At 42.7% G+C, this 27834-nt stretch overlaps 1 protein-coding gene across 1 annotated transcript in view; it reads right to left on the reverse strand.

The window, feature by feature from the left end:
- The window catches only part of SEPTIN9 (septin 9), a 211633-nt gene that overhangs the window by 165467 nt on the left and 18332 nt on the right, over positions 1 to 27834 (reverse strand). Inside the window, exon 2 of the mRNA XM_080993826.1 lies at positions 10463 to 10519. Within this exon, the coding sequence (XP_080849952.1) occupies positions 10463 to 10519 (57 nt within the window). The remainder of the gene's footprint in view (positions 1 to 10462; positions 10520 to 27834) is intronic.

The raw sequence follows: 27834 nt of genomic DNA on the forward strand, positions 1-27834 counted from the left end.
TACTTTCCAAACACTTTAAAGCTCTGTGTCAGAACACACTCTCTCCCTTTGCCCCGGAGCTCTCCCCACAAAAACCCACTCTTTAAAGCTGAACTGGAGCAAACAGCAATCCACAGAAAACCCGAGCTGCGATTTAAAGAGTGGCTTTTCACAGAGAAAGCTCTTGGACAAAAAGAGAATGTGCTTGGACTTGGAGTTTTAAAGCACAGACCTGTGCCTGGAAAGAGCAGGACAAAAACTAAGTGTGGATAACCCCTTAATTTATGCTGTGAGATGGCTTGGGTGTTGCAGTGGGAGAATGGCAGGATATTAAAAAATAAATAAATAGCAGTGTGCCAGGAATGTACCCTATTCCAAGTACCTCCAAGCAAAGGCAAAGTTGTGGGGAAGTCCTTATAAAGCTATTCTTTCTTTTCAGTATGTTTTCTTTCAATTTGAGAATGGGAGATGCTTGAAGGTATAAATTTTGTGTGTGTGTGTAAGAGTGATTTGCTATATTCTGTCTACATGCTTTGGATGCAGCTAACCTCTTGCAAAACTCACAGGAGAGTTCAGATTTTTTTTTTTAAAAAACCTAAAAATTAAAAATGTATCTTTCTGCGCAGATAAACATTTGCATACAAGTTTCATTAACTTTCAGCCCAGCCAGCCACCATCTTTAGCTGCTGACATGGAAAGCTTTTTCTTGGATGGGGTGTGGGGACAGGAAGAAAAGCAAAATCCAATTAAAGGCTCAAAACTTCGGTTTGGACAGACCTTGTCTTTCATGCTCAGAAGTCCTTTCCAAAGCAACAAGGGCAGTGCTCGCAACAGAGAGACAAATAAAGCATCCATTATGCAGGCAGCCAAGCTCAGACAGCTTTGGATATTCTGAGCAGCTTCAGAAATGCAGGAAGTGTAAGGGAATCCCAGGCTGGATGCTGGGATTATCCACAGTGTACAGACAATGAACACAGCATTTCCAAGGAATGCAGTGTTCTCATTGGTCCAAGCACCATGCACCACACATGACATACACAGTATCTGCACTTATGAAACTTCCTTAGAGCAGGTCAGACAATTGGTTCAACTAGCCCAGCATTGCCTACTACATGGTTAGTCCCCTCCTGGTGTTGTTAGACTACAGTTCCCTTCATCTCTGACCACTGACCACACTGGCTATGGATGATGGGAATCTGAAGCCCAATAAAATATTGAGGATGCCATGTTGGCTACCTTTGGGCTACTTTGAAAGGCAGAGGTCTTACAGGTGTTTTTAGGGTAGCGTGACAGATGCGGCTGCATTGGGTGCAGGAGGTGCCACAACAATGCTGTAGAACGGAGCATGAGAGATTGGGGGGGGGACGGCCACCAAATTTTAGTGTCGCACAGAGCGCTGCTGAAATTTGAGAGCCCGAAGTCTGCTACTGCATGCTGCCTGCGGTATTTTAATTGGTACACCAATGATCAAACAAAACTCTAGTAGGATAACTGGCACATATTTTCTGGTATATTTTCTTACTTTCTTAAGATTTTTGTGGCAAGCCATCAGTCAGGAGCACAGAGATCACCCATGTGGAATGCATTAACTATTGATAACCAATATAATAAAGTGCTAAGATCCAGTAGCAGATGCCCCATTATTAGGCAATTTAAATTTTCAAAGTTTTCCCAGGTGATTAGTCTGCCCGCCTCCCCCAAAATAATGAGCTGAATTTGAGGGGAGGGGGAATAAAAGACCTGTTGTCTAGCACCCCGGAATATTTTTAATGATAACATTGTAAAGAAACATATTGTAAGGGGAGCTGCCATCTCTGGGAGTTTACGGGCATATATTCGTTTGTTATATTCAGAGTTTTAGTTTCTGGAGTTTTGGTCTGCAACTTTCATTAAGAATAGTTCCCCTCTGGCTGAACTGCTGTTGAGAAGAAAACCCATGGAATATCCTGCCTGAGCCTATTACTGTACTTCCTAGGAACTTGGATGGATGCTTTTAAAACTATAAACTTTTTAAAATCTATTCTGCATACTAAACTCTGCTTCCACATACCTCCTACACCACACATTATCTCCCAAGGAACATTTTTAATCACCAATTACTGACTACCTATAAGAATGGCTATCCATCAAAGCTACAGAGTGACTGAAGGTTATCTCGCTAGCTCCAGGCCTTTCTGTTATGCAAGGCCCTTCATGCACACTGAGACATGCTGCTTGAAGGAGCAGAAAAGAAGGAATTTGCTTTGAGATGAGAAAAAAATATTTAATAACAAGACAGCTGTGTTTTGTAGTGCCTTTCCCCAATCTGGTGCCCTCCAGGTGCTGTTGACCTCCAATTACCATCAGCCCCAGCCAACATGGCCAATGGTCAGGGATGCTGGGAGCCAGAGCCGGCACACCCACGAGGCAAAGTAAGGTGACCGCCTCAGGCGGCAGGATCCACAGGGGCAGCAGATCCCAAAGAAGAGCTTTATGCCTTGCTTGTTCCTGATGTAGATCTTTACTTACCGCTTCTTCCCTGATGTGGGGGGGGGGGGGAGCACCATTTTGTCATTTTCCCTCAGGTGCCAAAATGGCTTGGGAGCTATAGTTACACCATATCTGGAGGGACACAGGCTCTGCCACCCTGTGTTTTAAAGGATATATTAACCTATCCCTGCATTAAAAGATATACACCTTGAGGGTACCTCAAGATATATCTCAAGGTTGTGGGAGACTGGTCTACATAGTGGCTGTTTCTCATATACACACTGCAACCTGTCTTTGTCTCTGTCTCACACACAAGCTGCTCACTTCAAATTGAAAATATTTTTTAAACAAACATAAAACTTTGCTATGATAACCTAAATATACAACAGCAGAAACACTTGATTCAGAAAAGGGAAGACCTCATGAAGAATTTTTTTTAACATTGCTCTGTACCCAAACACTCCTCTCTGGACCCAGTTCCAGCAGTCCTGAGACAGGAAGGAAAAGTCTCGACTTATACTCCATGAATAGCTCTGGTCTGAGGACAAATTTAGATGTGGGTACATTATTATGTGGCTAAGTTACAATTAGGGTTTCTGGAAAGCACTGCAGAGTAGCTGAAAGATCTTGTCTTTACAACCCCAACTCGGGCATGGCCAGAGAGCTCCTGCTCTCTCTACTTCTACCTCCTTCCCTTCTGGACACAGTTATTTATATATCTATGAAGGCAAGTTATAGGGTCACGGGGAGGAACAGAAGGGGAATTCAACTTGGACATCAATAGGCCCATGGACATTTTGCAAAAAAAGAAAAACAACCTAACCACCAAAAATGAGTCTCAGAAGTCAAATGTTTCTTGGTACATGAGAAAGAATGGGTGGAGGTTATGATGTTCAAAATGCCATAAGAAGAGGACCAAATAATATTTTTGTAATTGATTGTCTTGTAACTTTTTCAGGGTTGGCCAGCGTACAAAACACAGTTCCTCACAGCCAGCACTCTTTGCAAGGACTCAGCTGGTGCTAGCATCAGAAGCCTGCTACTGACCTTCCAGAGGACCACTCTCTAATTTCCACTCGCCCATGGTATAAGGTAGAAATTCAAAGACATTCCTGACCTGGCCTTTTCTCCTACAAGACGCATATATGCACAGGGAGAGACATACAGTGAAACACACCTATTCCCTAAAAGGACCACCAGATGAACCTTCACAAACACGACACTAGCAGTTTTCTCTTGGTAGTTTGAACCAAGAGTCATTCTCTTCATACTGGACCCTACACATGCACCCACAGTCCCACACACAGAGAGGAGCATTGCAGTGCTAGCAGAATATGTAAAGGGGGGGGAAGCTGAGCTGCTTCTCCCTCACCCCATCCCCCACATACTTCAGTTCTCACAACAGCAAAGCGTCATCACCACGGTACCTTTCAACACCTTTGCTGCAAACAGTTCACCTCTGCTCGCCTGGTTGCTGAAGCTCCTTATGGAGTAAATCTCTGTCTAGTCTTGTGCAGTTAGTTTGCTGCCTTCCCAGCACGGTCTACTGTTACTCTCAAGGCTATTACATTCCATGTAGATACATATTGGTTGGCATTAACAGATAATGAGTGTGTTTTATCTCTCTGTTGGTGTATTGTGTTTGAGCAAAGGGTAATCTGGAATGACACCAAAAAAAGTAATCAAACATAACTAAATCCCATTGTGCTTTGTTTTGTGAACAACTATCCATCCTTTCATAGTTATAAAACTGAGGCCAGGAATCTGTTTTTGATATCAAAACTGGAGCTTGCACCCTTATCTTTTCACACACAAATCTACTCCTGTTTCCTACCACCACCAAACTTTCTTAATTTCAGGCTGCAAACCTAACCTCAATCATATGTGAGGAAGCCCCACTAAATTCAACAGTTTTGAGTAGACATGTTTAGGATCGCACTATAAATTTGAAGGGGAAAACACTTTTTGTTCCCACTATAACTGATGGGAGTCAGTCTCAGACACCTTTGCTGATCTACTGCACATCTACCTAGTAGACCCAGACCTATCCTTTGTCCACCCTGGTCTAGTTGAAAGACAGCCATGAGACAACCCTCTTTAATATCTCATAGACGGAAAATCTGTGGTATAGTAGAGCATAGTGTAACCTGGATCTGTTGAATCTCAGCTGCTGGGCACAATGCTGGCATGCATTTACTCTGATTGCACTTGCAAAATGAGGTCAGGGTTCTTGCACTGTGCCCTGCACAGAAATACATAATGATAAGAAATGCCTGCTGCCTGCTTTAAGGATTGCTCCCCCATAGCTCCAAAAAACCCTAACCAAATAAACAAAAATGCCAGTTGAAGCATCACAAGACAAAGCAAAGACAAATTATTCATCTATCAAGCTTGGGAGCTGGCTAAAAAGAAGGGAGAGTTATAGCAGGACCTCAAGATTCAATAGCACCACCGTACAACAAGAGACTATAACTCCATACTAATGTCTGGGACTGTAGCTCAAAGTACAGCACACATTTTTACACACAGGAAGTCTCAGGGTTGATTCTGGACTTTTCCATTTAAAAAAAAACCAGGCAGCAGATGATGTGAAAACACCTCTCTACCTACGATTCTGGAGACCCAAAGGGTCAGAACAATACTGGGAAAGATGGACAAATAGTGAGACCTGATCTAAGCAGCTTCCTACGGGTTATATCTAATGCTGTCTGTACACAAGTGGAACAACCTTCCACTCATGCAACAGGATTTCATGTCCCTGCAGCCCTTCACATACCCTCAAAAACTGCTCCAGAGGATTGGCAGACTTTCTGGAGCAAAGATGGAGCAAAGCTCCATGGGAGAGGAGAAGTATGGTAGCATAAACCGAAGTCCATTTGCACTCTCTGGAATCCACCCTTTGCTCTAAAGGCTGCAATCCTGAACACACTGACTAGGGAGTGAGCCTCACTGAACAAAGTATGACGTCCTTTAAAGTAAAAACTACAGATTGCTCAGGAAGGAAGAGGAAATCTAGATGAAAGGAGACCCATTCAGATCCAAAGCGGGAACTAGGGATGAGCAAACCTCTTCAGGCTGGTTCTTTCTGTTTCTCATTTTTCCAATTGCATGTTCCCTTCTCCACAGTTCTGCAGCAATTTGTGATTTAAACAAAAACAAAAGACCTCATGAGATTGTGTCTGCATTTTAGTGCAAACATCTCCTAACATACACATTTTTGTGTGGAATTTTGAACTTATCTCCCACCCTTGGTTGGGCCAATCCTTTCCTGATAAACAATGCAGCTACCGGTGCCCAAGTAGGACATACCCATCTTCTAAAGTCCCTTTTAAATCATCTCCAGCTGCATGTGCATATGAGCAAGCTCTCTGACAGAGTGGCAAATGCAGCTGGGGTGACTCGCCTGGCAAGCAGGACAAATGGGGACAGAGACAGCCACAAGAAAGCCCAGTGATCTCATCTAGGGAGGCAGAAAAGCAGGTGGGCAATGTCAGCCAGCATGTAGCTAACCAGCTCCTTGGCCGCTGTGGGGGAGAGAGGGAGAAAGCACAAACGGAAAATGCTGCCTGCCTTGGAAATTCCTGGGCCAATGTTAGATCCAAAGCATCCCTTGTGTGAGGTAAGTTTCAATGGAAGAGATTATTTGTAGAGTGCCTGCAGATTTACACCAGGTTGTGAGATGCCTTCTGTGTCCAGCCCTCCAGCTGGGCTAGAACGGAAAGGAGTATCCACCAATAGATTTGGAGGGCTTTGCAAAGCAGAAAATTAACTGGAATGCTTTAAGTTCATTGGCTTCTCTTGAATATTTTAATTTTAAGCAAGTTCCAAATGGTGAGTAGATTTCCTATGCTAACAGCTGCCAAGTGTTCATTATCACTGCATGATATCTCTCAAATGCTGACAGAGGGTAAATACAAGATAGATGTTGTCAAACGCTATCAGGTGATGTCATTCATCCTCTGGCAAGAGGCTATTGTAGCCCCATCATCTATCTCATAAAGCAGGCATGGCCAAACTTAGCCCTCCAGCTGTTTTGGGACTAAGATTCCCATCATCCCTGACCACTGGTCCCGTTAGCTAGGGATGATGGGAGTTGTAGTCCCAAAACAGCTGGAGGGCCAAGTTTGGCCATGCCTGTCATAAAGGTAAGTTGGCAATGTACATTTATTGACTCACTAGTTAAAACACTGGAAAGTGCACCTCAGGCCCCCCCTCCCCCCTGGATATTTAAGGTAAGAGTCTCTCTGGAGAGACTAACAATTGCAATTTTTACTTACAACATGCACATATACACTTTATGTAATAATATGCAAATGCAACAACAAAATAATTATATTCTTCGATTGACAGGTAGGCTGCCCCAGCCACCTGTCCAAGTTGGTTCCCAGGATCATATGTTCCTACAGAGCCATATACTCACTAGGTTTTGGGAAAAGGTGCTAGACAATATAAATATGATTACGCAGAAAAACTTAAAATTTTCAGAGGTGTAACAGGAAACTGTGGCTTAAACTAACAAGAATGGAAGCCCCAAAGCCAGCATGCAGGGAAACGGGGGAGGCATTGTGTGGGCGGGCCAAACATCAGTTCTTGGCCTAATAAACTGGAAGGAATTAAACTAAGTTTCTGATCCAGGCAGTTGGAAGGAAAGGCGAGTTATTCTTTGTACAACACATCTTCAAAGTGATCACTATAATTTGTGGAGATCCATGTGTAAGAAGTAGGGCTATTGAAAAATTAAGGAGTTTTTGATAGATAGTAATCTGCCTTTGAAATTATATATTTAAATGAAACCAGTTTGTATTTTAACAAAACATCAATACAGGTACATTTTTTGAGGTAGTGAAATACGTATGTGATATCTAAGAATTCAGTAAAGAAAGATATCATTCATAGTTCATAAGCAAGGCAGGCTTTAATATTTTGCTTTTTTTCAGCCATGAAAAATAAATAGGGAGGATTCAACATCGTGGTAAAGCAATCATTCCATCAGGCCAAGCATTTCAGCTTGCCAGATGGAGTGATACACCCTGCCCCATGCACTGTTACTGGGAGCTCTCCCGGCCCACCCAGAATCAATTTCTGAGGCCATGGAGGGAGGAAAGGGAGGGGAGACCCATTGAGCAAGCAGAAACCCTTGCACAGCACTTCTGCTGATGGGACTCATTAGTTGAATCCCACTTTTGTCACTAACATCAACATCAGGGGTCACCAACATGGTGTCCCATCAGTTGATGTTGTGCTACAGCTCCCATCAGCTCCAGCCAGCATGGTCAATGGTGAGGCATGAAGGGAGCTGTAGTCAACAACATCTGGAGGGAATCAATAAATGCTGAATTTATCTAGTACAGGCAGAAACAAACTAGTTAATCATCAGGTCAACATCTAGCTGAAGATCATCTTGAATGGTACACTATTCTACCAATGAACTAGGCCCCTTTGGAATTTCCACTGAATGTGTGAGGAGCAAGAGGAAGCTCAGTCTATCTAGAGTAAAAAAGGGACTGCAAACTTCAACGGTTCTAGATTTATCCACTGCCCATAAAACAACATTATGTCAGGAATGGCTGTTACATTACAATCTGCTTCTCATGCAAAGACTATGATGAACCCCACGTGCGGCAACATTCTGTCAAAGAAGTCAGTGTTGCTTTTCAAAAAATAAGAGAACCACCTGCAGCTTGAATCCATCCAAATGATGTAGTCAGTGGGTATCCATGGGGCATGTTATTCAATGATGCAATGCCCTGTCTGTGCCAGGCTGCCTCTTTTCCAAAGACATGGGCATTACTCACAATGCATCAAGCAAAAATAATAATAAAAAGTACACAAATAAGAATTGCAATTGAAATGAGCTTGAAAACAACAACAAATCAGCCAATCAGCCAATGGATCAGTGTGTTTGATGGATAGGGTTCTGCCTTGTGTCTTCCAGTTCAGGAGGCTGTGCACATTTTCTGCTATGAAGATTGATACTTAAGCCCATGTTTCTGTATTCCATTTTTCTGCTCCTTTAAGAGAGCTGGCCATATTATTTTTCTATAGAGAAGGCTTGATGGGGGGGGTGTCGCATGGTGGGGAAAATTTGTCAAGATGTTCTTTGGCAAGAGAGAGGGTGAAGAGGGAAGGGAGCCTTAACTCTTAAGAGGTTTTCAAAATGTGCTATTTTCTTTTGCTTTGGAAGGGCATCTTTTTGTTTTTGTTTTGATTTTTTGTTTTGCATTTTTTTTTCCAGGTTCATCATTTGTCATCTATCCATATACTTATACACATACTTCATTATACACCATCAGGCACCCGGCAAAAACATTCCCTTTTAACCTTTGGTTGATTTGATTGACATCCTATGCCCTTTTAAAATGTGGTTATTTGGGGGGGGTTGTTAGTGGGTTGTTGTTTTTTATTTTGATGATATGTATTGTGGTTTTATATTTTGATTTTGTTCTGTGAACCACCCTGAGACCTCCAGGTATAAAGGTAAAGGGACTCCTGACCATCCAGTCGTGACCGACTCTGGGGTTGCGGTGCTCATCTCGCTTTATTGGCTGAGGGAGCCGGCGTACAGCTTCTGGGTCATTTGGCTACCATGACTAAGCCGCTTCTGGTGAACCAGAGCAGCGCATGGAAACACTGTTTATCTTCCCACCTGAGCGGTACCTACTTATCTGCTTGCACTAGACATGCTTTCGAACTGCTAGGTTGGCACCTCCAGGTATAGGGCAGTATATAAATGTAAATAAAGAATCAAATCAATAAATAATACTTATCATATGCATTGTTTTTGTAAACCACTTAGAGACTGATGTGGTGTTCAGCAGTATATAAAAATGCAAAATAAAATGATAAAATGAAACTGCTTTCAGACAATTACATTTTCACTGTGTTCAAATTTCATTTTTGCTCCAAAGAACTCAAGGCAGCATGCCATTGAAGAGATCAATGTCATCAAAAGACACTGCCTGGCAGATTGAAATGGTAGTGTCAGACAGCAGACGTTGGGGAGAAGCAGCACAGCCACAAAGTGCTGAGAGGCAGAGGGGTGTGTGTGTGTGTCTCTGTGTGTGTGTGTGTATTATGCAACCTGTCTTGTGTTCTTTACTCTACTTCGATGTCCTCAAGTGCACTGCCCCATTGCCAGCGTCGAAGGCAGCTTTGGCTGGTATGTGTGTGTATCTTGACTTCCCTCCTCAGGCAGCAAAAGGTGTTGGGCTGGCCCTAGTCTCTATACTCAGAGTGCTAAAGCCTTCTAAGGCCACAGCCACACCATACCTTTAAACCCTCCAATGACTCCTAGGAACTATAGTTCGCTCCTCACAGAGTTGCAATGATCAGCAGCCTTAACAAACTAGAGTTTCCAGGATTTGGGCTGGGGTGTGGGAGGGAATGTGCTTTAAATGTACAGTGTGTGCATAGGCTAAGCTAGCCAGCCACTGGTGGAAAAGCAATTCCACAGAAGAAGCATCTTTCAAAGCCTGAGAAGCTCCAAATGGTGATGATAGACGATGTGCTAATGAGCCCAGGAAACACCTGTTTGATAGAGAAAAATTCCACCCACCTGCTGTCTATCAGAGCAAGAATTACTGAGTTGCAATTAGGAGTGTAACTCTACATCAAAATCACTTATCAAATATAAACACCCACATGCAATAAACATAATTGTAAGCTGGAGTTATCTAGGACCCATTAAGTGTTTCTGCTGCAGTTCAGGTCCCCAACACATCCCTCATCATGAGAGCTTATGGGGATGATGAAGGTTGCAATTTCCTGCTTATTCTTTCCATATACATTAAACAACTGGACAACCACACTGTTCCCATTACAAGCTGTTCCTTGGAATAGATATTATAAGAGCTTTGCTGCATTTTTCTTTAGCTCCTGGTTTACTCTTCTCACTGGGGATGGCAGGCTGGGTCGGGTTTTGAAATGCAGGCTGCCACTCAGGCATGATCTGTGTAGCTTTTATATCAGAGAGTAGAAGGTCAGAGAGAAACAGAGAGATATTAATGCAGCTTACTTGGACTTGTCGGGTCACCAAATCTTCGGAGTCTCCCACTGGAGGTCCTTGAGAGTCCTACGGTAAAGGAAAAATAGGCATTAGGTGCTAAGCAGGTGATGGCAAGCTCAAGGCTTGCCATGGGATCTAGATTTAGCAAACAGGTGTGAACTACTGAACTTCAGATACTTTGCATAAAAACATCACAGCCTGGCTGGATCAGGCCAAAGGCCCATCTGGCCGAGCACCCTGTCCTCACAGTCACCATCCCCGTGTTAGGAATGTACCAACTATAACCCAAGACATCAAAGATCTTGTTTGCCTTTTCGCAAGAAACATCAAGAGCTAAAAATGCCAATGGTGAGGCTAGGTTCTCAAGTTTCTGCATGATTTACTGCAGAAACAAAGACCAGAGGCACATCCAGATTGTCAGAACCAGTAACTCTCTGAGATAGTGCTATATGTATGCCTTTTGTGTAGTAAGAAGCAGCTTGGAAGGGACCTGGGATCATCGCCTTTGGTTGTACTCCTATTTCTAAGAAACAGCAACTTTAGGAAGCCATAGCCAAAACCCAGCCAGTCATATAAGGGGCAGGGGAGGAATTACTACCATACTCTGGGATGATTGTCTTCCCCCACCCCCTGGCAGCACTCCTGGTGCTTTAATAACTATGTGATAAGAGATTTGCAGGAACTTAATTCCCACCCTCCCCCAACAAAAATAGCATATGACTATTAAGAAAAGCTCTGCCTGCTAAATCTTTGCTTGTCATTCATGTATGACTTTTCAAATAAAGCATACAACAGCCATTAGACACCCTGGGGTAATGTTGGGAATGGGGGGAGTTGATTACCTAACATTACAAGCCTCTTGAAACATGTGTCATTCATACCCACAAGCCAAGCATCCCTTGTGATTTCTTAATTATTCAATTCTGACAATAGTCATTGGATATTCAGTCTGTCCCTCAGTTCTGAAATAAGTGACTACGTCTTAGATCAGGGGTCAGCAAACCTTTTCAGCAGTCCACTGTCCCTCAGAACTTGTGGGGGGGGGGCGGACTATATTTTTTGGGGAGAAATGAACGAATTCCTATGCCCCACAAATAACCCAGAGATGCATTTTAAATAAAAGGACACATTCTACTAATGTAAAAACACGCTGATTCTCAGACCGTCCGCGGGCTGGGTTTAGAAGGCAATTGGGCCAGATCCGGCCCCCGGGCCTTGGTTTGCCTACCCATGTCTTAGATACACCTTCATCACATCTCAAAAAGAGTTGTGTGTCATCAGGATAGAGACAGAACAAGCAGCAAACACAATGAAACTAGACAAAGATGATGACGATTCCTGCTGACAGGTCTGCTTGGAAAAAGTGACTCACGCCCTATGCGTCTGCATGACTCTATATGTGCCACGTGGCTTCCTTCGTTAAGTAAGTATTATTGTCATTATAAGGATTATTACATTGAAATATGACATGTGACCAAACAATTTACCTGTTTTAAAGGAGACTAAAGTCAACCTGAAACTACTAACACTGGTGTAGTTGGGGTTCCATTATAATTGAAAAACAGTACTTTCTCCACTGATTTGGCTGTACCTCTTTAAGGGGCCTCCAGCCCTGAAAATGTAGCTCCATTTAATGGTATAAAAGAATATGGAAAAATTGGATTTTCAATAGGTCAAAACTTAATGCTATAATATATTAAGATTAAAGATCAGGATAAAATAAGGAGGGAAAGGAATTGCTGAACTAATAAATTGAACTGGAATACAAAAAAGGGAGGCATGAGGAGGTCCGGGAAACAAGTAAATGAAAGATAAGTGATGAAAAGATGGAATTGTTTTTAATTGTTTTTTTTTGTATTTTGTATTTTTCTTTTCTCTATTTTTCTTTTTCTTATCTATGCAACCTTTTTTTGAAACCTTAATAAATATCATTTTTTAAAAAAGAAAATGTAGCTCCATTAACTTTCATGGACTGGCTGGACACAGAGGAGTGGTGGGAGGAACGAGTGGGGGAAACTACCAAGGGAAGAAGGCTCAAAGCCTGGGGAGTGGTGGGACAATGATGAGTGGTCACAGGGAGAAGAAGAAATTTGGGGAGGGGAGGTGTTGGAAGCTGAGTAGGTAACAGGGCTTAGTGAGCTGGGAGAGTCTGTGGCAGAGAGAAGTTCAGAATCAGAGGCAGAAGCTGAAGCAGGAGGATGGGAGGAGGCCAAGAGGCAGAGATGAGTCAGGCTAGTGAAGAGTCATGGGTGTCTTCCTCTCCTGCTGCAACAAGTTCCCCTTCCTCATTGTCTTGAAGAACCAGAAGAGGCATGAAAAGGTTGGAGCAGAAGTTGGCGATGTGCAGACACAGTCTCCGATTGCTTGGTGTGTGTGTGGGAACCCTGGAGAGAAGGGGACTTAGGCAGTTGTGGAAAGGTGGGGACCTTCAGACTCAACAACTGCTTCATGGGGGTAAGAGCTGCCGGAGATGAGTTGCTGTGCTCATTAAACCTGACACTCCTGTGTAGATGTTTTTGCTAATAAAGAGTTAACTCCAACTTGAACGGTGTGATTTACTGCTGGCTCACTCCTGACATTTACTTACAGTGCCAAAGACTAAACCGATGGTGTCCTACAGTATGACCCCATCATGTCCATGAATGCTCAGAAACCAAAGGGAAGGGCTCCCAGTAGTCAACAGGAAGGCAGCCATTTGTTGCCTCCAGAGCACCCAGCCCTCCCTTGAAGCTAATATTCTCTGCACTCCTGCTCATCTTGTCTCTTTCCTTCACCAACCATCCTTCCCCCCCTCAGTGCTCTCAAAAACTAATCAACATTATTTTGAATTCTAGATTTTGAAAGCACAAATTGCTTAGAATTAGCAGGCATTTTTGCACAATTTGGAGGAACTTGCAGGCTTTGGCATTGATCGTAATAGCTAAAATGCCTTCAAATTCTGTTGGGAAAGCACTGTAGCAAACCAAATGAAGGTGTATGGCAAGGGGAGGAGACAAACGTAAGAACTGTTCTTCTAAACTGCAGCTCCTTTCCCACTTCCACTCTCCATTGAAATGGAACAACTCAAAAATTAAAAGATGGGCCATCCAAGAACATTCCACTGCGTGACTATATCCCGGCTATGCTAAATTATAGTCTTTGGGGTGGTTAAGCCATTTTGCGGCTGGACAATATTCCTTGAGACTTTATGGCATCTGGTTTGGCAAGCCTCTCCCAATTTTCCACGATTCAATAACGCTGATAACAGACTCCCCCTTTCCTGGACACTTTTCTTCAATTCCAAGCAGTCTGGCCTTCTGTAACTCCTTCCATCTTGAATTTCCCTCCCCACTGGCCCTTCCCATTTTACTTTGGCCAGTTCAAGCAAGAAATCAAAAATTGAAAATAAATGCAGATTCAGGTCACACCACCCCAAATTTCCTTACATGGCAAGATCCAGGAAAACAGCAGGTAATTACAGCACAAAATTCCCACAATTATCCAGGCTAGCAGGGTTGCAAATGGATATTTTCTGCAACCAATTAACACAGAAATGTGTACTAAACTTCCACTAGGTTGTATTAGTTTACCAGAAGTGGTTTTTAATGATGTGTGAAATATCGCATAAAATACAAAAATTATCAGGTAAGGAAGCATTCTGAAAATGGAATGAAGTGCTGTCTCAGTGCAGCCTTCATTGCATTTTGTCCCAAAAATAGTGTGTGAAATATTTCACTTCAGGGAATAGTTATCGGAATGGAAGATATTTGGGCCCTTCCCTCTCTAACAATTCCTCAATTAATTAAAAAACAAACAAACCTGACCAGGCCTGCCTCTGTGCTTTTAACAGGAGGTTGGTCTTAAGCATTCAATCTGTAAAACATACCTCCATGCCATGAAAAGCATAATCATTTGCTAATGGCCACAGGTCAAGCTGCTTCTTCAAGGGACAGCTTAAGGGGATAGTTGAAAATGTGGGGCAATCAGGCTTATATAACCAACATGCTTAGCTCTAATCAATGCATGAAGGGGTTAAGACCACAGAGTAAACTGTCCTGCCATGCTTAGGTAGGTCACTTCCCTTCACCTTGGGAGGAAAAGTTATGAAGCCTTTGTCCTTTTCATTTCCACCGAGTGAACCCTACCAGTAAGGGGGTCTAAGGTGGATGCTTCAAGCTTAGACTATGTGGTTTAAGCAATCCATCTTTGTGTTTCTATACAAACAATGTAAAAACATTTACCATTTTGGAACCTAAGTTATACTACCTGTCTCTTTCTGTGCTAAGGAACGTGGAGAACTTTGGAAGCAACTTACAAAGAGGATATTTTAAAGGTACAACAGCCTATATTTCCATGCTTTACTTTGCTGCATGTTTTGTAATTTTAAATCTCTGCTAGGGTTCTCTCCTCAAAGAGTACTTGCTCCAAACCTGATTCAGAGTCAGGGCTACCATTTCCCCCCATTTCATTAAATTTATACAACACTTAATTACAATTGTCTCCAAGTGGTGTGTAGGTAACTCAAAACAATGGGTCCAGATCTTATTTACTGGGTGTTGACCAACTGGAATATGCAACTATTGCTTACAAAAATGGCTTGTCCAATCTAGAACACACGTGATCCAGAAGGGGACTCTGCACAATTTTTTTATACTGTTCTCACATACTGTGGGGGGGGGGGGCGGGAAACACCCCTTGGCTGCTTTTTGGCCCTCAAGATGCAGTTTATTATACATCACTTTCAGGGGCAAACAGCAACTGGTCATGAGAGAGGGGGATTTCAGTGGGTAACTGGTGCAAGTCCTCTATCCAGACTGAGAGCACGTTTCAGATCTTAGCCCCACATAGCTGCTTTCCCTTCAAAATAAAAGGTGACTGGCTTCAGCATAATTTGTTTTGTTTTTAAGGATGAAGATGGTAACGTGAAAAGGAAAGGACCTAAGTGATTAGCCTGTTGATGTTCATCTGGCTGCATCTTGCGTCCCTTGCAATAGTTCAAACAAGCCCTCCCCTTTATTAGCACTAAAATTAAACCAACAAGAGGAATATGCAAAGCCACAGCTGCTTTCCAGCATTAATCAGAAACACTCATTGAAAAATTTATGGTTTCCCAGCCTCTGTGTAAAGGAACCACTTGCCAAATATAAGCCAAGCGCAGCTGCGCTGAAAACACAAGCCATGTGTATGAGCACTTTGTGCTTCTCTCTGCCTCAAATATGCCTGGCAGCAACGCGGTGCATACAGCTCACTTCAGGGAAGAGAGAGAAAAGGTGTTTCTGCAGTTGGCTCTTCAGATTGGCAACTCCAGCATGACTTGCTACACAGCTGACAGTCATAAGAACATGATCATAAGACGAGCTGGGCTAGATCAGGCCAACAGCCCATCGAGTCCAGCATCCTGTTCTTACAGTTGCTAACCAGATGCCCGTGAGAAGCTTGTGAAGCTGGACATGGGTACAACAAGTCCATTTGCTGGCTGGCTGACAAGGTTGCAGGGCCAGGCATTGGTGCTGCAAACTTAGGGTATACAGTGGTACCTCGGGTTAAGAACTTAATTCGTTCCAGAGGTCCGTTCTTAACCTGAAACTTTAGGTAATGGGGCCTCCCTCTGCCACCGCGCCACCGGAGCAAGATTTCTGTTCTCATCCTGAAGCAAAGTTCTTAACCCGAGGTAATATTCCTGGGTTAGCAGAGTCTGTAACCTGAAGCGTATGTAACCTGAGGTACCACTGTACTATAATCTTTCTGCTCTTGATTTTAGCAAAGAATGATTGTAGCCCTGAATGACCACAATCCTGCAGGCTCCCCTAGATTAATGTCAAGAGCTCAGAAGGGTCTCTCCTCCCCTCTCTGAGTCTCCAAAATGGAAGAACTTGGGTTCTATCTCTGTTCCTACTTCATGACTGGCTTTCTACCACCATGTCACAGTATCTAGTAATTAAGACTGGGGGATTTTGGTGTGTAAATTTGGGTCTCTGCAGCAAAGAATGGGATTTTCCATGGAAAATATGTTTGCTGTTCCAGATTTGCTGATATTTGGGTGGCAGGATGAAAAGGAGAAGGCACAGTCTATGCAGTACAGATACAACTATGCTGCACTTGTACAAAGGGTTCTGGCAGGTTGCATAGGCCATATACCGCTAGAGTCCTCTGAATGGGGTAGATCACCCCTTTGCCACTGCCTTCTAGTGGAATGTGGGTGAAACTACAAAGGATAGAAGGAAGAAATCAGCAAGCATGTTAGTAGTAGATTTTCACATATTACTACATGAATAATCTGAAAAGCTGTCTCTAGCTGGTAAAAAAAAAATCTACCTTGTTTTAGGGGCATACTTGGAACAATGCATTTTCTTCACTGAGATACTAGTGGGGGTTAGGCTCATCTTAATTATTCTCCTCCACCCTCCCTCATGCATCATACAAAACCTCCAGTTACAGGCTTTCAAGAGCTCTTGAAGAGAAGCAGATAATATTTTAAAGATTTCAAAGTAGCATACAAAGGCACAAATGAAACTAATTCACAATACCTATAAATACAACTTATAACCAACAAATAAACGTAACAAAATACTACATGACCAGAGTCTGGGGATAAAATGTATTGAGATGAAACATGTCCTGTTGTGTTTTTCAAACAAAAACTGGTTCAGGGAAGCAGACTCCTTCTGACATCATAGCCTTGGTTTGGTTTTGAGACATTTGACTACCCTGAGTTGTATTGGAATATAGCTTAGGGTGGAGAAACACTCCCCCAAGTGTGTGTGTGTGTGTGTGTGTGTGTGTGTGTGTGTGTGTGTGTTTTAATGGGCCTGGATGAAGTTAAAAAACAGTTCCTTCCAGCGTGAAGATTCAGGTTTCAGTTCTTAAAACACACACACACAATTTGATCTTATTTTCCATGCACACTGAACTCTGTGATTAATCCAAGGTTTATCCATCTGATCTTGAAGCTATGGTTACTGTTTACATACATTTCTGAATAAGTGGTGCCATGCAAAGTCAGCCTTTGAGGTCACTCAGGTTCTATCAAGTAGGGGAGCTTCTTGAAAAAGCAAACTCCAATGCTTTCGTGTCATTAATCTCTCAGCGGCGTGTGTACTAGGCATGAATAAACCTGCCAATTTAAGTTTCTCTGTTTCTATTTCTCATTTTTCCAATCTTAAATTCAATTTAAATTCATTTCTGAATCAGCTTGCAATTTTTTAAAAAAAAAATTCATCAGGGTTTTAGTGCAAATTTCTTCTAATGCATACATTTCTGCAAAGCAATTCCCGGAAATATAATGCATTTCTGTTTCTTCATGAATATGTGCATTTTTATACATGCATTACCCCAGTATATACATTTTTGTACACATTACTTGGCAGGACAGCTGCACTGAAAAAAAATTCAGAGATGTATGTATTTCAAAGGATGACTGTATTTCAGATTGTGTATTGTTTTGGAAAGTGTTAGGTAGCTTAAATGCAAATTGATTCAATTCCCCCCAGTACCATCATCCCTAGTGTGCACAGCATTCTGAAGAATCAATCCTGACTCCAGTTAAACTCCAAAGCTTGTTGATTTAATCCCAGATGCATGGATCAATGGAACCCCTTGATCAAAAAAGCTCTAATAGAATATTCTGTAAGTAAGCAGAGGAAGAAAATGGCTACATCCTCAAACGTTCCTGCAAACACTTCAATGGGAAAAAACTGCACCTGAAGGCGTATACCCCACACTTGACATCCCAGAAGAGCAATCAGATCCTGTTACATTTGCCAAGAAGGTACAGCCTTCCCAGATATGTGGGAGAGAATGTTCATTCCCATATATTAATGAATTTAACAAAACCTCCCTAAAAACAATCCATTTCCAAATGTTAAGGAAGGCAAATTGCAAAAATTAAATATTCAAGCTAGTTTAACTAAAATCTGGCTGCAGCCAGTCTGGGCAGCAAAATCCATTTTGAAGGAGGAAAGCTGAATTTTAAACCTAAGGTCTAGCATTCCCCTGAACAGCCCTCAGACTCCCTCTGCTGTCCTGTGCCTCATTTTTCTCAAACCCGCCCCACCAGCAGCACTCTTTATGGAGGGAGAGTTGCCTTCTGTATGAAAGCTATTTTATTGATGCAGCTGAAACCCTCCTTAGTTTTTGGAGAGTTTTCTGACACAAAACAGCAATGTGTTTCTTAAAAGCAATGTGTTGTTTTTTGTGTGCGTGTGTTTTAAAGAGGTCTTTACTCCACATTTCTGCCATTGCATTTCAAACAGATGATTGTATTTTTCAGCTGCAGACTTTCCCCTTGTGGCCCTTTGCTTCTTTCCTGCTCTGATTTCAAACACGCTCCACTCTCTGTTTTTTATTTTAAAGACTCACCTTTCCCTGCATCCCCCAAACCTTCAGCTGATGCTGCAGCATTAATCAACAGCTGCTGCAGTTTCTATGTACTAACCTGTCACATGAGGATATATGCCTAAACTGCTGTCCCCTCGCTGCCCCGTTAAGTCAGGCTCCAAAAGGCAAATGTTGGATTTTCCCAGGGCATGATTTATTAAGAGGAGACCATCAGCAGCTCCCACTTTCACCCCTGTTCAAACGTCTCCCTTGCTTACTGCTTATCATTCATAGAAAAAGGGTCTGTGGGAACTCAAGAGCAGTACGGACGTGGTGCAAACTTGGATCCTACCACAAGCCAGAGCAAATTCAAGGCATGTGTAACGTGCATTTAACCTTCATCAGTTATTCCATTAAAAGGGAATTACTAAAGCCATCTTTCAGTTACCAAAACCCATTCAAGAGATTCCAATAATTTTAGGAGGCATTTCACACACACACACACACACACACACACACACACACACTTTTCTGGGTGTGTGTAGTCTCTGAATCGACAGCTTCAATTCAGGTCCCCTCCTGCATATGCTACAACTCTTACATGACTTAAATAAAAGGAACTACATTTATAAGCTATGATAGAATTCGCACTTAGAAAAAGAAAAGAGGCTAATGGCAGTTATAGCTTCCATAACCAATCTCACAGAGAGAAATCACACACATGGAGATTAAGGTCAACACCTTTTGCTAAGGGTCCACATGTACACCTAGATCCTTCTGATACAATTGGTCTTTCTGATGGGGGTTGTCCATGTTTGTGAATATTAAGAAAAGCCCTGATGGATCAGATGAAAGTCCAGCATCCTGTCCTCACAGTGGCCACCCAGATGCCAATAGCAAACCCACAAACAAGAAATGAGGGCTATAGTTCTCTTCCTGCTTGCCAGTTTCCTGCAGGGATCTGGGTGGCAACTGTGAGAACAGGATACTAGACTAGATGGACCATTGGTCTAATCCAGTAGGCCCTTCTTATTCCCTCAGGGCGCCTAGACTAGTTGAGCCTTTGTTCCAGTTCAGGTCCAATGGCTCTACTTACGTTCTTCTAGATAATTTCCTGCTCTTCTTGAGATGCGTGACTAGAAGCATTTCAATTGTGGCTGCATCAATATTGATATAAAGGCATCACAATATTGACTACTCACTATCCCTGTTAGTTTCAAGTTGCTAGGCAATTGTCAAGAATGTGCAAATTGTAGACAATGTGAATGCTGTCCGAAATAGTTCTGAGTGGTGTTTCTTTATTCTTTTTATTATTGTTATTGTTATTTTATTAGCAAGTAAGCCAAGAATCACTAAAGTTACATGCTGGGCATTTGCCATTAAAAGTCTGAACCAGCTGCTCAGTTTAGCAACCTTTACATGTCTCATCTTATATCAGCACAGCTGGGCACTAACAAACTAGAAAGCAAGACAGTAATTGCATGAAAGTGTGGGCAGCTCACCTGCAAACAAACAGAAGCACAACACAGAGTTTCCCCACTTTATTACAAAGATTGCCTACTTCTGCTCTAAAATTACCATGCAAGAAAACCACTGGGCACCCAAAGACCCATGTCTGAACTAAAGTATAGGGTAAGGCAAACTTGAACCTACCATTTTTTCTGCTTAGCCTTACAGATTTTTAACAACAAAAGCTTTAAAAATGTGGAAAGTCTACTGCTGGAGGAGAAACAAAACGAAGTCAACTAAAAGGGGAGAGCAATAGCTCTGTGGAAGAACATCTGTTTCACATGCAGAGGATCCCAGGTTCAATCCCTGCCAACTCTAAGGAGGGCAGCCTCCCTGTCTGAAACTGCTGAAAGAGCTGCTGGTGGACAAGACTGAACCAGGTGGACCAGTGGTCTGTCTCTACGTAAGGGAGCTTTCAGTGGTTCTAAAACAATTAAGAAATAACTTTGGTGTTACTGAATATCGCCTACCCTCCATGTCCTAGGAACAAGCCTTCAGTTCTGGCTGTAGCTAAGTGCATTCAGTCACCACAAAGACAATTCTCCCAAGGATGGTTTGGAAACTCAAGCTTATGTGCTTCCTCCTACCATTTTAGTACATAGGTTCCCTCTTCTGGCAAACTATGGTTAGAACCATGTCTCCAAACCACAGTTTGAAACCAGGGTGCAAATAGAGGCTTGGAACGCAAATAGTGTCTTTGGGAAAGTTTTTTTTTTTTTAAAGGACTGTGGCAGGGAGACAAAGATTTCAACTCCTTGTCTCCACCCCCACAACAATCTGGAGGCTACCCAGTTTTCCCTGTGACTACTATTTACATAATGAAGTGTGTGTGTTGCATTCACATAATCAATACCACATGAGTTTCTGTCCTTTGACCAACAAAAAAGAGTCAGTGGGGAGGTCAGACATTCCCAGTTGGTGGTTCCTGTATCTTGGATTTCCCCACAGCCCAGTGGTCAACATGAGAGGTGCTATGTGCTGCTAGTGGCCACCCACTTCTGCACCGTGTGTGTCTATGAAGTTACCATGATGTCGTCATGACATTCCTGGAGTCACCCCATGGTGATTGTTACCTTCACTGATGATATGGGGCTATCATCAATAAGCATCCCTTGGGTGGGTGGCAGCAGAGTTGCAACAGACTTTGTTAGAGGGCCTTTCAATATCACTGTCCTGCTTTGTGTTCTGCTTTGCTTCAGTGAACGCACCTGATTGTCACCAAATTATGGTGGTGTCGAGCTTATGTAGCAGCCTCAAGCAATAGCAGAACCCTAGGAAGCAGCTTGTGAGTTACTATGCTAAATACCTTCCTGGAATGAAACAGAGATAAATTGTACTGCTTTAATTCACAAAGCCATGATATGTGTGCTGGAAGAAATCAGGCTTCTTATCTCATTCCTGTTCTTTAAGCAATCATGCACCAGAGCTTTTGAAGACTATTGAGATTATTGTACAATAATCCTTGCAGAGGGGGAGGGATAAAAAGGCAGTGGGAAAGTTATCTATGCAGGCAACTGATAAGCAAATCCATGCTCACACCTCACATATTAAGAAGCAGCCTCCCTACCCCAGCAAGACACCATAGATAATATATGTGCTAGATACCAAGCAACATACAAGGATTAAACTGACATGTGGCAAAAGCAATGGGAACCAGACAATTTAACCAGGAAATTCCAAGTTCAGACACTGAGAATTGTTTAGTTGTTTAGTCGTGTCCGACTCTTCGTGACCCCATGGACCAGAGCACGCCAGGCACTCCTGTCTTCCACTGCCTCCTGCAGTTTGGGCAAACTCATGTTTGTAGCTTCGAGAACACTGTCCAACCATCTCGTCCTCTGTCGTCCCCTTCTTCTTGTGCCCTCAATATTTCCCAACATCAGGGTCTATTCCATTGAGAATAATGGAAAACAAAGAGGGATCTTCCTGCAACCCTCTCTTCAATCTATAAAATCAATGGAACATCCTAGCACTCACATATCATGCTAGTTAGTTTTATTCACTGGAATATGGAGTAGAAGGAGTGGTGGAAACAGAACTATGTTTTTCTGTAGATATTAACATCAACAAGCAGCTTGGATGCTCTTAAACTAATTGCTTTCTATACATGGAGCAGAAAAAAGAATGGACTCTATTAGGGATGAGAAAAAAGAAAAGAAAAGAGTAAAGCTGGGGTTTCCAATTGTCTCAAATGATCAGGCTCCAGAAGCCAGATGGAAACATCTACAGAGTCTGGAAGGCAGTTAGGGGATCCCTTCTGTCTTGTGGAGAGACTGGCTCTGCAATGCTCTATCCCAAACTAGGGTGGAATCTACACACAAATAAAAAATGCTGTGAAAATGCTTTTTTAAAAAACGTTTTGAAAAATACATTGACTTTTGCATAGCTCACTGTCTCCATCTAGTGTCACATTTGTATATTAAACTTTACAGCACATTTAAAACATTTTATTTGCAGCTGTATAGCTGAGTCCCAGGACTGCCTATTACAACCTATTTGCCAGGTACCTTAAGCTTAACCTCATCTCCCCCACAGGACCCAAAGAGGTAGAGAAGGATCAAGAGTTCACTTAAAGGCAGTATAGCCATTATACAACCATTTTTCTCACTTGTGGAAATAACACATGGCCCTAGGCAGATTGTCACTGTTATCAGCCCAAACTACTTGCATGCCACCACGGCAGCTTTGCATATCATTCAGGAGCAGAATGCTAGATGAAAACCCATGTATCTCATGGAAACGCTCACTTGGAAACAGGTTAAACCCCAAATTGTGAAGCATGCCTTGGCTCAAAGGATACACTTCAGGTCTGCTACCCAACCCTTAAATACTTGCTGTCATCACCAATACAGTGGTACCTCAGGTTACATACGCTTCAGGTTACATACGCTTCAGGTTACAGACTCCGCTAACCCAGAAATAGTGCTTCAGGTTAAGAACTTTGCTTCAGGATGAGAACAGAAATCGTGCTCCGGCGGCAGCAGCAGCAGCAGGAGGCCCCATTAGCTAAAGTGGTGCTTCAGGTTAAGAACAGTTTCAGGTTAAGAACGGACCTCCGTAACGAATTAAGTACTTGACCCGAGGTACCACTGAGTGTACAGTGGTACCTCGGTTTAAGAACTTAATTCGTTACGGAGGTCCGTTCTTAACCTGAAGCACCACTTTAGCTAATGGGGCCTCCCGCTGCCACCATGCCGCCAGAGCACGATTTCTGTTCTCATCCTGAAGCAAAGTTCTTAACCCGAGGTGCTATTTCTGGATTAGTGGAGTCTGTAACCTGAAGCGTCTGTAACCTGAAGCATATTTAACCTGAGGTACCACTGTAATATCTTGCTTTTCTGATCTGATGCTACACTTCATCCTAAAAACATGATAGGAACATAGGAACCTTATACAGAGTCAAACCATTGGGTCCATTCCATTTCAGTATTGTCTACAATGACTGGCAGTGACTCCCCAGGATTTCAGATAGGGAGTTTCTTCCAGCATTGAACCTGGGAACTTCTGCATGCAAGGAAGATGCTCTCCCACTGAGCTACATCCTTTCCTAAGCCTTTATTCCCCAATACATGTTTTGGCCTTGGGTATTATCAACATAACAAGAACCTTCAATGAAATATATATGTTTTTCCCAAAAACACACAAGTACTATATATGTGTATGAAAATATGGGAAAGCTCTTCATTTTCCCCTTTCCAAAGAACAGTACCACAAAATGAGGAGAGCAGTGGAGGGAGAGGAGGAAGGAAAGCACTCTTTTGCCAACTATTTTGTCTCTCCAGATTTAATTTTTTTTTAACAGGGTAACAAATTAAAATCAGGAAAGGCACATGATACTTTGATTCCCAGAAGGGAGGAAAACTGAATCCAGTTTGGTGGAAAATGTTTTAGATCAGACAGCTGCATCATCTAAGAACAAAAACCAGTCCTTCTCCTACCCACTCAGCCTTTCCTCCTCAACTTCACCAAAACTGTCTCAAGTCACCCCTTTCTTAACATCTTGCAAATCAAAACCAGACAAGAGCTTACATTTGGAAACAAACACCTTGGCTTATATGGAAAGGGATGAAGGATGCTTTCTTGGGGAGTATCAGCCTCCAGAAAATCCAAGCATCTTGCTAAATTATACTGAAAAGCCTCGATGGGCCTTCTGAGCTCATCGAGGGTTGTTATCTTTTTCCTAGTCTTGAAGTATGTGAGAAAAGCGAGGAAGATCTACCACCACCCTCAGATGATTTTGTCTCCCCCCCTGCTTTAATTATGAACCTAAAGTGGCTATAAGGACTGAGAGACAGGAGTGCAGTCAGGACCAAAGTCCTTTCCTGTGTAAGCATTTCAAGTGTGCCATATTATGTTTAAAATGCATTGCACCACACGAGTTGTCCCATTTGCATGCAATGTTAGCACATCCAGTGCACTCACCTCAGCAACTGGTCATGCAAATTCTATAAGCAAGTGGGCCACCCCATGTGGTCAGTTCATTCATACATCATATAGCACATGATGAACCCTTATGTGGGCAACCACTTTACCAGTGACTGAAAACCCTGTTGATTTCAGTCGTAAGCTTGAATAGTAGACCCTTCCACACAGGAACTTTCTGCACTTCTTAGTGTTTTCGTGTGGAAAATAAACTCTCGCCCTCCCCCCACCCCCAAATTAGAAGGTATGAAGGTCGCTTGGGATCCCATGCACCAACATTGCTCCTTCCTTGGGAAGATTGCATTGCCCACCTTCAACCCATGACCCCCACTCTCAAGGCAGCAACGTGGGTGTCCAGTGCTGTTGTTTACTTATGGAAATCAGTTGTGCTGTTGCAGTGCAATTGAGTCCGGTACTGGGGGGCAGGGACCTCTTCTCATGGATCCTGTGGAACTGCAGTGCTATCAGGACCAAGCCACATGTGGTATTAATCGTACGAATTGCGTTAATGGAGTGAATTCACATTTCTGTTGTATAAAAAGCAGCCAAAGGAAAAACAACTTGAGCAGCTTAGGAGGAGGTGGGTTTTTTTTGGGGGGGGGGCATTGTGAATCGGTGGAGACCTCCCTTGAAATTAGTGCTGCTGCACCAGAGTTTGCATTCCACTTTTTTTAATTATTATTCATTTTGGCATTTCAAGGGAAGTTTAGGCAAAAGATTGGGTTAATCATCAGGAAAGCAAAATCTCAGGATTTTCAGGTGGGGATAAGATTACCTTTAAACAATTTCACTACTACTTCAAGCGGAGGCCAGGCTTCCCCCAGCAGCCTGGGATGCATTCCCTTCTAATTTGGGGCTACCGAATTTTCTAGCAGGCATCTTGCCCTTGAAGGTAGTAACACAAAACTCTCCTTTAGGGTGTCTCTCTCAGTTTACATTACAAAGGACTTGAACCAAACAAGCTATGTGCTGTATGCTGTTTACGACCACAGATTTGCTTAGTTGCATGACTCACTCTTGAAGTAGCATTCATTGCAATAAAATATAAAACCTCCTTCTGCAAAAGGGAAATATCCCGGATAGGCTATCATTATTTACAGAAGATCGCCGTCATTTAAAACAAGGTGGGGGGGGGAACCCTCTTGGTCTATTATTCCCCTCAGGTGTTATCACATCTTCCCCTTTTCTAACCCCACAATTTTGGCCCAAGCAAAATGTTATAAAAGATCCTGTGCTCTTTTAATATGCAAGTAAATTTGCCAAGGGTCTCATGCATCCGGAGGAGATACCATAAATCACACAAACTTGTCTTATGTACCCCCTATCTTGGCTTCCCAGCATTTGCTATTAAATATGGGAAGTCTGGGCCACTTCCTGGACTTGGTGACTAGATGCTTTGAGGCTCACTGGTTGCCCTAAGAGCAGCCAATATGTAGAACAAGCGAGAGATCAGTGCATTGAGAGACCCAAGGCTGAGAATGAGGATTTATTGTGGAAGGAACTTTAACTATTGTTACTGGAAATGAAAGGTAAATACTGACAGGGAACTGGGTGCCTCAAGCTCTTCTACTATTAAGGTTTGAACGTTCTACAGCACTGCTTTCCAAACTTCCAGCAGCTGAGGCAAAGGGGAAAACCCAACAACACACTAGCATGATCAATCTGTCAACATAAGCATTTCTGCTTGACGGACAGAATGATATACCCTCTCCTCTTCCCGCATGCTATTGTGAGAGATTCTCCAGACACCACTGCCCCAGCCAATGGTTGGGTGTAAGAGGGAGGAGTCCTGTGCTAGTAGGACTTGTTGAACTTACCCACACTAGTTCAGCTATTTAGTTCAGACCTGCCTTTCCCCCCTGAACTAAGGCATCCAAAATGGCTTCCTTTTAGGCACTGCAAGAGTAAGAACAGAATGTCCTTAGAGGAGACCCACCCACCCCATGTATCTTTGTGGGTTATTGATACGAACAGTCACCTCAGTTGAAAAGAGACATATCCAGAATATGGACTCATGCAGAAATGCAGTTGGCAACCTCCTAGAAAGGTGGAAAACTTTTGCTGCAACTCTACACACAGGGAATGTTACAGTGATTGAATGACCCTCCACTACAGTTACGTTTAGTCTGGAGAAGTGAAAAATGACGGTGTCATTCTTTTAATACCCAAAGGGTCATGAGACAAGGCAAATACTTGTCTTCTGCTGCTGCAGAGGGTAGAACTAGAACTAATGTGCACATGTTAAGGATGATCAGAGTGTATTGATGGTAAGAGCAGTTCAACAATGGAACCAATTGCCTGGAGGGCTAGTGAGGTGTACCTGGCTTAGAGGTCTTCAAGCAAAAGCTGGATAACCATCTGTCAGGGGATGCAATAACTCTGGATTGCCTCCATTGAACCCCAGGGAGTTGGACTAGATTGCCTATAAGGCCCACATCCAATTTATCCACAGTAAAGGCAGATTCCATGTTCTGGCCTTGCTACCTTCCAACCCATAAAGAGTTGAAGCAGGCAACCTTTTCTTATGGGAGAGTGTTTTGGACTCAGAAGAATGTTTCATTATGTCATTCCTTTCTCTCAGTTTTGAGAGTCACTGGTAGACACTCTTCAGCCACTTTGATGCTTGCAGTCCAGTCCCAAGTCTGTATGCTCATTGAGACTTGCTTCGTAACAAGTCTGCTTACAATTACAGTCCTTGGCCTTGTCTGTGTAAATACAACAAGTAGTGCAAATGTGCCCCCACCAGCCAGAAAACCACAGTGAGTGGTGTAAAACTGGTTTGCCTAAATGTTGTGGTCATTGTAATTGCACATTGTAAGCTACACACAGACATATCTTTAGAATTAACATTACTTTTTGTGATTACATGAACATCAGTAGCAGACAGCATGGTGGGACAGTGGCGGTATTATTATTATTATTATTATTATTATTATTATTATTATAATATCCTCCCCAAGGAGCCCAGGGTGGCAATTAGATACACAGCCATCAACAAAAACATTTAGTAAAATCAGTCTAAGAACAAGTACAATTAAAAACATCAAAAAGTAGTTACAGATAAAAACAAAACACAATGAGATCAAACAGGGGGCTTTTAATTTTCTCTTCAGTCCCTTTCTTGTTTCTTTGTTATTCGGTATTTGCTATTGTCT

This window comes from Podarcis pityusensis, assembly GCF_964106645.2.
Source record: "Podarcis pityusensis genome assembly, chromosome: 2".
In the NCBI taxonomy this organism is placed as follows: Eukaryota; Metazoa; Chordata; class Lepidosauria; order Squamata; family Lacertidae; genus Podarcis; species Podarcis pityusensis.